General features: G+C 53.1%; 1 protein-coding gene across 1 annotated transcript; it reads right to left on the bottom strand.

Annotated features, from left to right (window-relative positions):
• Window positions 1-1,839: 1,839 nt before the first annotated feature.
• Window positions 1,840-7,502, bottom strand: SHISA2 (shisa family member 2). Its single transcript, XM_075742147.1, has 2 exons — window positions 6,791-7,502; window positions 1,840-4,727 (listed from the first exon to the last, which is right to left on the bottom strand). Exons 1-2 carry the CDS (start codon window positions 7,092-7,094, stop codon window positions 4,174-4,176), a joined length of 858 nt encoding a protein of 285 aa, XP_075598262.1. The 5' UTR covers window positions 7,095-7,502; the 3' UTR covers window positions 1,840-4,173.
• Between the last annotated feature and the right edge of the window lie 3,320 nt (window positions 7,503-10,822).

Below are 10,822 nucleotides of genomic sequence, written 5' to 3' on the forward strand. Positions count from 1 at the left end.
TGAGCCATGAGTCATCCCGCACGGAGCTGCAGGACCCGCTGCGGAGAGCCCCACGGGGAGCACGCGGCCAGGGCTGCAGGGTGGGTGAAGTGACTGCGGGAGTGGGTCTATCGCTTCTTACAGCCATATAAGGCTAAAAATGTATTTACGGGCTACACAGCAGGTTTAGAAGCATGACTGTGTTGGGTTTTTTTTTGGTTTTTTTTTTTTTTTTAAATCCTCAGATTTTCAGAGTCTTGCATTATAAAGAAAAGGGGAAGACCGGCTCTCCTGGGGAACAGAGGCACGTTCAGTGATGGGCTGGGAGCCACCGTGCCCATCCTGCATCCCTGGGCTGCCGGGGCGCAGCACTACACAGCAGCACTGCGCCGGGGTTCTCCAGTTACGGTGTTACGCGCGGGACTGTTCCTTCTGAGTTGCAAGCGAATACAGCCTGCGCCTCACCTAGCACGGTAATCTATAGCAAGTAAATAACCGCATCTTTCCTAACCACCACTTGTGCTTGCTCAGAATTTGTCAGCAACAGTTTCCCCATGCCACCCATAGACACTATGTGCAGGAGGACAAAAAAAACTCTACCCCTCTTCACCAAGGAAAAAAAAACAAAAAAAAAACCCCCACAAACCTGCTAAAGAAAAAAAAAAAAGGAGTTTTGACACAAACTATTGACTTCTGCTGCAAAGTGCTCGTCACTTCAGCACATCTGCTCTAGGCTGTGGCTGGCCCCTTGCCCCCACCAGCTTTCTGCTTCCAGCCCTGCTCCTTTGCCTCCCCTGGATGCCAGGAAGCCGTGGCACTTTGGGACATGCTGTATACAGACTGACCAAGGCTATGGGGTTTTTTTCTCCAGACTTATTTGAGCTACAAACGTGCAGATCCAAGGAGGCCCAATTTCCATTCCGTGCCCTTTCTGCCCCTGCGATCCACCTGCTTGGCCTCGCAGGACAGCATCGGCAGCGCCGGTGTCGGCATCACCAGCAGCAGGAGGGAGCAAACACCGGGAAAGTGAAATGGCCTTGGCCCAGATGGAGTTATGCCCCCGGCACAATGAGGGGGGGGTTTTGTCTCCCTAAGATGGAATTTGCTCAAGTGAGAAGGTTCACTGTGCAGCAGGAGGTGGGAACAGCACGGCTGCTTACTGAGAGCTGCAGGATCAAAATGCTTAGCTGGTAACTGGGAACCCAGCTGAAACCAAAATGCTCTGAAAATGCCATTTGCTGCAGAGTATTTGATATTATTTGGAAAGGGGGAGCCTGATGGGACCATGGGCTCTGCCCATCCTGCTCCCCAACCATCGCTGCAGCCACTGGGGCACGAGGGGCCCCAAGCTCACCTGATTCTCAAACACCCGCTCTCTGCTCCCCTGCTCCCCCAACAAGCCCCCTCAGACACAGTATTCAGCCATGTAGGTTGTTTTTACTGTTATTCTTTAAAAACACAGCAAAAAAACCCCAAACTTTGCTTTCTGCCAGGGTCTGGAGAACTGGGCTGGTCAGACGGGCTCTTGTGGACAGAGGAAAGTAAAGCATTAACTGAAGAGAAAAAAAGGAAAAAAAAAAAAAAACCAAACTATTAACAAAAACAAAATCACACCATAAAGTATTTATTAAGAAACAAAGAGGTCTTTTTTTCTTCATTTGTAAGAAACACTTTAAAGCAAGTGCCCTTTCAGAGATTTGAAAGCTATATCAAATGGTAACATTGGTTTTACATTATTGTACATGACAAAAAAAACAAAAAACAAAAAAAACCCCACCACATCTCACAAACTTCCTTTTATTACAACTCAGGTTTCTCTGCCTTCAGTTGTAAATTAATCTCTACAGACTTAAATTTAACTTATTTTTTTTTTAAACCAAGTAAACAATATACAAAGAGATTCACCTGAATGTCATAGGTCAGAGGAGGTGTCCTTGCCAGGGCGCGTTCAGGGCAGCACACACTGGCAGGGGGAGGCGAGAGCTGCCCAGGTTCACAGTTGGGAAGGCTACCAAAGGATGGGCTCATCTTCTGGCCACGCGGTGATGGGCTGGGGTCTCACCTGGGGCCGAGCACCTCCAGCTCCTGCCAGAGCCACCAGCAGCTGAAGGCATCCGGCCCCCCCCCGTGCCTAACGCAAACCCAGCTTTGCAAGGACAGAGTGACCAAGTTGCCAAACAAAATTTGGCAAGGCAGGAACTTAATTCTCCACGAGATCAAGTGTACTTTGGGTTCTCCAAAAGCCTGGGATCACCCAACTCTGGTGCACCCGCTGCCTTTAAGGCCCGCCCCGAGCTGTGCGGGCAGCGCAGAGCGGCCACCCCAGCCTGCAGCAGCCCGTCCTGCCTTGCCAAAGCCGCCCAGCCCGGCCCGAGGGGAAGCCCGGTCCCCTAAGTCAATCCTTCTGCCCAGGTCCTACGTGCAGAATGGGCTGAAGGCAGCCAGGAACAGCAGAGCTGGGATAAATTACCTATTCATTTTCGTATGTCAGTGGTCAAACCATTTCTGCCCACTGCAGACTGCTTGTGTGTGGCATGTTTACGAGCAAACCATTGCATTTGGCAACGTTTCCGCATGTATGCGTAATTTAAAAACAGACATACAAAAAAAATAGTAGTATCACAGTTATTGCTACATACTGATACAGTATCAGACAATAAGAAACCTGGTCTGGTTACACTAATTGCCCGGTTTTGGTATATGCCCTCAGTCCTCTGTTGCGGTATTTCAGCTGAAGAAGAAATGGATGGAAATGCAGAGATGAGTAAGTTGTTTGGTTGGGTTTTTTTTTAAGAGACAAACCCAGCCTTAAACAGGTCAGTTTGTTGCATCTGGGATGATATACATTACAACTCTCATTATTCCCAGTGCGCTGCTGCCTCTTCCACCTGGAGAAGTATTTTTTCCCCAAAGCAAGGCAAGACAGAGCCAGCAGCTCCCATGCAAAGTGCCCCCCCCCCCCCCCCGACCCCCGTGGCATCACGGGCAGTCGCGTGCACCTTCACCCTTTGCTTGGGCTTTCTACCTTGTTTTTAAATACAGCTGTACCTTCCTACTCCTCCGCCCCATGGGTAAAGAAGAAAAGGGGATAGGTTTCAAACCTCCACCAGCCCCTCCATGCCCAGGTTGGGGGGGGGGCTTTGCGTGACCCCCACAGAGCAGAGCTGGGGACCCGGAGTGGGCTGGGGGGGGGTGGGGGGTGGCGGGGAACGAGCCCATTTTCCTGTGCTCAGACTCGAGCGCAAGCAGGGCTTGGGTCTGATGACGTCATGCGCCTTCACACGGGTTTACTGTTTCATGGGAAGTGAGGTGAAATCAGGCATGTTTGGAGTCACAGCACAACCTTTTTCTGCAAAGGCAGTTTGAGCTCAGACGCTGCTAGCTGTACCAAAAGCTTTGCTGAGCGTCAGGAAGAGCAAGCACCTCGTACCCTGTTTTTTTAGTAAAAAGTTCACAAAGATAAAGACAGTCTGTGCAAACCACTACTGGGTCCTGATCTTGAGGCAAAACCAAATCAAGAAGGGTTTCAAGTGCACTGGAAGGAAGAGGCAAATAATCCACACTCTTCTAATTCCTACATAAATACCAGGGACAAAAAAAATTGGTCTTTGCAAGACTAAGCCTTTCGTGGCGTTTCACCCCGAACCTGGGGGTGCGTAAGAAATCACAGGGGCTGGTACCAGCACCCAGCACGCAGGGATTGCACTGTTCGGCTCTCAGTTGTGATTGTCTGTAAAGCAACGGGAAATGTCATTAAGGAGCTGGGAGAGGAGAAAAGAGGTGTCTTAAGTACTGCGATCTGGTACAGCGTAACAAAACTCTTTCTGCGAATTAGTTAGGCAAATACTTCTGACCATGTCATACCTGAAGGGCACTTAATGGCTCCGGCATTTATCTCGCAAGTACAGTGATCTGAAATGCATATGCATTTTCAGCATAATCCTTCGCCGCTGTAAATCATGCACTGGAATGAGAGCGTATCTGGCAACGTTAATTCAGAGATATCGTCCTACGGTTTCTGGCAACGCACCCCGATGAAAATAAATGGTTTATAAACACTGTCTGACATGCATGAGCCTTTCAAAATTATTTACAAGTGATGTTCTGGGAGCTTCATTCCAAGGAAGTATTTCTCCTCCATTCAGTTTAGATATTAAAATCTGTCGGGTGGGGAGGGGGAGGAAGGCGTCAGTGCTACACAGTCACAGCTGGGTACATCTTCTGTTCACTGCTCGTGTGCGGGTAGGGAGACTGGATCTGCCTGTAGCCGCTCTGCAAACCGTCGAGGAAGGGGGGCACCGGGGTCAGCGGCATCGAGTCGTGCTGCACAGCGTAGCCCACGTACTGGGGGTGCAGGTACTGCCCCTGGTGTGGCACGATCTGGGTAGCCTGCTGGCAGTTCAGCACCGAGAAGTTCGTCGGCATGTTGACGTAGACATTATTCATGGTCCCTTCTGGCAAACAGCAGTTGGTCTGGGACCTGGTTGGGGGGGCTCTGGCCCCTGAATTGGCGCTGGAGCTGGAGCTGGCAGCGGTGCTCGACTGGCGGGAGGAGGAGCCCCGGGAGGTGCTGGCACTTGGGATCATGGGGATCGTCTCCATCAGGCGGGTGCCCCCGGGGGCTCGGCTCTGCTGGGGCTCCTGCTTGGGTCGCAGGCATCTGCAGCAGCAAGCCGCCACCAGCGACCCCAAGATGATGAAGGCGACAAATACAGATCCAACGATAAGAAACGGCACGTAGATGGGCACTGCAACAGCAAGAAACACACGGTCACTGGGGTACAAGGACAAACTGCAGCTCCACCAGAAGGTCCTCCCTCACCCCAGCTGAGCCCATCTCCCCCCAACACAGGTCAATGCAGGGTGAGCACTACAAGCTGTGTGTGCAGCCGAGCGTTTTACACAGGGAAGATGAAAAGGGCTGCAAACCAATGGCTGGAGTTTCCAAAAGCATGTTCAAAGTTATTAGCAGGGAGGAAAGCCCACAATTCATGCCTTGAGGAAGGACAGCTTGCTCCTGTTGATGGTGGTCTAGTCCACATCAACCACCACTCCAGATCTTGTCTCCAACATGCCCTACTAGAAACATCAGGCAAGAGAACGCTGAGTTTGAACAGTGCCGTAGGGACATACTTTGGGAGCAGGAGCTCTGCTCACAGCTCGGGAGCGTGGGGTGATCAAACCCCAGCGCTGCATCACATCCCTCCTCATTGCCAGCCCTCTCCGGCTGCTGTCACCCCTCCAGGCAGGGAGACAGCCAGGCAGTGACCAGACAGCAGTCACAGGAGCTCTGCCACCCCACAGCCCTGGGAAAGCGTTTGGCTGCTCTGCGCTTCAGCCCTGGGTTTTGGGAGAAACCATGGGGTGGGCAGCGGGGCGACAGCACCATGCTGCAAAGCTTCACTACCAACAGAGGGGCAGCATCGCTCCTTGTGAGGCTTAAAGAAGGGACATCAGGACAGGAGGAGTGAGGGTGGGTGAAGGGTGGGAGCAGAAAGTATGGGTGATGCTTCAGTGGTGGGGTCAGGAGCCTGACAAGGTGGATGGCAAACACCATCCTTGGAACAACCTGGGCTCCAGTTGCTCTGCACTCCCAGGGAAAAAGCTGTTTTCTCTGCCTCATTAAGAAATCTGCATGGATATATCCGGGAATAACGAGGGGACAGTGCCTCCCTTTCAGCACTTGCGAACGCTCCAGACAACATGCCTGGGCTTCATCATTTCCACTGAAATCTGGCAGCCCTGAGATTCAGGCAGGGCTGCGGACCCCTGCCTGACCGCTGCTAACCACGTCCCCTGGCACAGCGGCTGCCTCTCCTGCAAGCTAGCTGGTGCCAGCACAGGGTGACGGCTCCAAACCTGCTGAGCAGTAAACATTAAGAAAATGAACTGTTAAGAAAAATGCCTTGTTCTCAGAACTGCAAAGGGGGTTACCTGTCTGCTCAGGTCAGAACACCTCCTCGCACAGGTGACTACATGGAGCAAGTTATAACCAAAAGGCCACATTTCTCCCATTTCTTCCATAATTTTAGCACTTTTGAAACAAAAGGCTTGCAAAAAATTGTCTCCACTTCTGCGCTTGGCGCTACAGTAGCTCCTTAGCAGGTGCACGCACTTGCTACAGACTGTAACATGCAAGTTTTCCAAGAGTAAATCTGCCCTAATTATAACATCACTTCAGGCTACTTCTGGTGCGTTCAGCATGTGGGGATGGCAGCACGGGTGCTGGGAAGCCACCAAGGGTGTCTTTTTTAAACAGCACTAGAAAGACTTGAGTTTATCCTTGAAATTCAATCTTGCAAAAACCAGTACTAAGTGGGGGCATCTGAGCTGGAAGAACATATACAATTAGAACGGGGAGCAGCCAAAAGTAATTTTGGAATGTCATGTTACTTTTTTTTGTTTAGCTCGTATGAGTTGTTTCATTTTTTTTTCTTCCCTTTTTAAACTGGGAGCACAGACGGGGCTGAGGAGCCAATTCAGCGCGGGGCAGAGCCGCACAAGACACGGACAGCTTGTGCCAGGCTGTCGGCAGCCGTGTCCCCTCTTTCTAAAGAAGACAGGGCTGGACTTTCACATAACAGGGAGGAAAAAAAAAAAGCAGCAGTATCTGACCGTGGGTACTTTTCCCCGTTTAACACTGCGGACGGGCCTGGCTGGCCTCACCTCCATTCACTCCGCCCCACGGCTCCCCGGCGGAGGGGACTGGCGACAAGGGGAAGGAGCGGGACAGAAGTTCGCCGCAAACCCACGGCGGCTCCCCGGGAGCCACCGAACCTCGGGGGACCCCCCGGGGCCGGGGCCGCCTCACCTGCCGCGCCGTCGGGGCCGTCCTTGCCGGGGCGGCCCGTCTCGCCGCCGCCCTGCCGCCGGTCGTTGTCGCAGGCGCCCTGGTCGAGGCGCGCCTCGGCGCTGGAGCAGCAGTAGCGGAGGGCGCAGCTGCCGCAGCAGATGGTGGCGTCGCCGCCGTCGAAGCGCTCCGGGCACTGGAAGCCGTCCCGCCAGCCGCCCTGCCCGTCCAGCCAGCCGTGGCAGTACTCCCCGCTGGCCGCGGCCCCCGCCGGCAGCAGCCAGCCCAGCGCCGCCAGCAGCAGCCAGCACCGCCCGCCCCGCATGGCGCCGCCGAGGGGGCGGCGGGCGGGCGGCCGGTCGGTCAGAGCCCCCCCGCGCCGGGGCAGCGCCGCCCGGCCCCCCGGGACATGCAGCCACCGCGCTGCGGGGAGTCTCGCCGCGGGTCCCGCTGCCGCCGCATGCCCGGGGCTGGCCCGCGGGGTTCGGAGCCGCCGCCGTTAAGAACCCACCGGGCGGCGCGGGGATGGGGGGGGGGGGGTGGGGGGTGGGAAGGCAGGCGGGCGGCGCCGCTACTCGCTACTCCCTCCCCGCCGCCGCGCCGCGACGGCCCGGCCCGCGCCCTGCGCCGCGCCCATGGGCGAAGGTAGGCGGGTGCGGTTGTAATCCTCCGCCCGCCCGGGGGGCGCCGAGCCGGAGCCGCCGCCGCGGTGCGCCCCGTCCGGCGCCGCGCCCGGCAACAGCCGCTGAGGTGTGTGGGGGGGCGCCGCGCCCCGCCCTTATAGGCAGCGGTGGCGACCGAGCGCGCATGCGCCTGCCCCGCCCCCGCCCGACGGGGCGGCCCCGCGCCCCCTGCCCGGGGGATGGGGGGGGGTCACCGGGCCCCGCGGGGGGGGACGCGCCGCTGCCCTGAGGCCGCGGTGCCGCTGCAGGCAGCCGTCCTCCCTGCAGCTCCGCCGGGCGCTACGACCGACACCACCCCCCCTCCGCCCCTCTCACCCCCCCCCCCAAAAAAAAAAAAAGCAGCGATGCGACCCCCGGAGGAGCGGCAGGCAGGTCCCGCTGTGCGGGGTCACACGCTGCCGCCCCGAGTACAGGCGGTGATTTTGCTTCCGCACTTCTTAACAGTCAGGGACGCAAGGATGCTCTTCCAAACGCGTCCGAGCTGCTGAAGCATCAAGAAAGTTTGACTTTTATGGAGAGATTAAAAACATCTCGCCTATTAGCAACCGGAGCTTTTGCTTACAAGACATCAGATCAAGTAAAAAAATACATCTTGTAATAAAAAGGCAGGAAAAGCGTAGCTCTGGTAACGATCGCCGTTTTGAAATCCTGCTGCTAAATCACTTCACTGTGAGGAAGGTGACTGCAGTTATGTTGATTTCTCTCATTCGGTCGAGCTTTTCTGCTTGAATTAAATTACTGTCACTAGTAACGTACCCATCCTTCCCCCTCCATTTTCATCTCCCTCTTTTGTTCTCTCTTTGGTCGCTCCTGGACAGCTGCAGGCTTTCACAGAGGTATTAGTCTGGACCAGCAGATTCTGGTCAAATTACAGCCCAGGTAATTGCGTTTTGCCCCCTCGGCTTTGCTGCTGCTCCCAGGGAGTTATTTCCCAGTGAGTTATTTCCCAGCAAGTTATTTCCCAGCCGTGTCCCGCTCCCAGCTCACCCACAGCCAGCGCTGGGGCAGGGCAAGGGCAGGGTGCAGAGGTGGTTCCCACACATCTCGCGCCTTACCCCAGACAGGATGAGTAACCCGGAGCAGCCAGCCTTTGGAAAAGCTTGTGGTTATCAAGATGTAAAGTGGGATTGCAGCAGGACAGGTTCTGCGTCGCCCGTATCAAACCAGCTGGACGAATGAGAAGAAAAGTGTAGGGATTTGAACGATGGAGTTTGAGATGCTCCATCTCAACACCTGATGAGCAGTTACCCAGAGCTGTTAGCTCTAACATGTTTGGTTTGGGGTGAGGAGCACACCACGGACAGCCCTGACAGATTTCATACATCGCATCGCCCAGAGCACCCTTCGCCCGAGACACCCCCATGCTGCGAGTCAGCCTCCAGGCACGGCGAGGGAAGGGCATCGTCCGGGGAAGGAGTTAAAACCACGAGCTCCCGTCAGTGACCTGTCAGGGCGTCTGGCACCCCCCGAGTGACGGCACGGCAGCTGTTGAACGCCTTCATTCACAGAGGTCTTCCTACATTTTCTTTAAATCTGGGTTGGACTGACGTTTTCATAATAAGAAAAGCAGCTTCTTGATACTTTTATACGTGGCAGGCAAAATGCTTTCCCAGCCCCATCCTTCGAGTCGATGGTTCCACTGATACTCAACAAGGTGGATCTCTTTCAACAGCAGTAACAGACTATTAGAAGATAGCCTACGTTTTATCTACCTACATAAGTATTCCCAGCTAAGAGCCCTGATCACAACAAAATACCAGCACCAGATCCCTCGCAGAGATTATCTGTAACAGGTACTTCATCTATTCAGGCTCAGAATTTGTCTCAACTTGTCTGAGTAAAACCAGAGGTAATAGCGCACCTCATTATGCTTTTGTAAAACGTGAAAACTTTGGCACTTTGCAAAGTGCTTTAGAACGTATTTGGCAACAGACTAATTAGCAACAATTTTTTTTTTCTAGCTGTCTTTACAAGCAGATCAGGTAATATCTCTATGATTTAAAGTTTAAAGCACACAAAACCCCCAAAACATGCAAAAATACAGGAGTATAGTGACAATCTTTCCTACTCTGCAACTTTTTCACTCGCTTTCCTGTGTCTAGCAATCTCATAACATTAGCTCAATCTATTCCAACGTAAACTAAACCCCTCGCTAAGGCTCCGGATCCTGGAGGACGCCGAGCTCACTGGCTCCCATCAAACAGCAGCTTGCAGCTTTTAGATACAAATGAAACATCACATACATATTAGAGTAGCAAAGATTTTTAAAGCCTAGAGATATTCAATAATGACCACATTGTCTATAAATCTCTACTATCTGCTTCAACTTTCGTTTATTTTCTTCTAAAAGCCTCCGAATTTTTTACTGCTAGTACCAGGCGTAGGTTTCTGAGGCCTTTGGCCCACTGGAAATGGTCTTTGCCCTTCTCAAGCCAAAGGCACGATTGCAGGAAAGCAAATACAACGTTTTATTTTGGTCATTTGAAGAACTCGCATGCTTTCTGTGATTCCTGAAAAATATTCTCACTTAAAGCAGGGAAAAGAAGAGTTAAAATTACTTTTGTTAGTTGTCTGAAACCGATAAAATGCATTTTCTGTATCATTTTTAACGCTCTGAACTGCAAACTGCCTGTGCAGCAGCGTAGGGGATAAGTACATTTACAGCACGATACAGCTTTCACAGGACCCAGCGTCCAGCCGTTGCGCTGGCCGTGCGAGAGCGATACCCGCACAGCCACGTGCCTGGGCACAGAGCTGTCACGCAGCAACCGGCACCGCCGCTGCCCGGGATGCCGATCCTTGCAGGCAAAGCTGCTGCGGGAGAATTGCCACCATGACCGTGTAAGATTGGTATCTTGTAAATTCATTCAGTCGCTGCATTGACAGATATTCTCCTTATTGTAACAAAAGTATTTTTGCTGTTTTACTACTACGGTCCCTCTAGAGATGAGAATTTTTCATACGTATTTATGTGCCTTCAGAGCATGGTGCTTTGCTTTCCTTAGGTTTTCAGGCCTCATTTGCTAAAGGTCCTTGCAAATACAACTGCTTCTACTTCAAAAAGAAAAAAAAGACATCAGAAATAAGAAAGGCATGAAAAGAGGGATATTACAAAAGCATGTCTTTTGTCCTCAACAGCTCCCAGTTCAACAGGAGGAAAACCAAGGACATCCCACCTTGAGCCTGAGCTGCTGAACCGGTCACAGTGAGGTACCACAAACATTTGTCAGAGCTGGCTGAGCCAGCACGCGTTGGACAGGAAGGAAAGAGGAGAAAGGACAAATGAGAGGAAGCTGTAACAACAGTCCCTCTCCCTCACCCGTTGGTGTCCATCTTACAAATTCCCCAAGCTGACGCGGGAACGCAGACC

This window comes from Balearica regulorum, chromosome 1 (genome assembly GCF_011004875.1).
Source record: "Balearica regulorum gibbericeps isolate bBalReg1 chromosome 1, bBalReg1.pri, whole genome shotgun sequence".
NCBI classification, from domain to species: domain Eukaryota; kingdom Metazoa; phylum Chordata; class Aves; order Gruiformes; family Gruidae; genus Balearica; species Balearica regulorum.

Excerpts from the sequence above, each read along its gene's own strand:
- SHISA2 (XM_075742147.1), bottom strand. The coding sequence starts at position 7,094 with ATGCGGGGCGGGCGGTGCTGGCTGCTGCTGGCGGCGCTGGGCTGGCTG. Across the intron at positions 4,728-6,790 it reads CGGCCCCGACGGCGCGGCAG|TGCCCATCTACGTGCCGTTT; the intron begins GTGAGGCGGCCC and ends TTGCTGTTGCAG.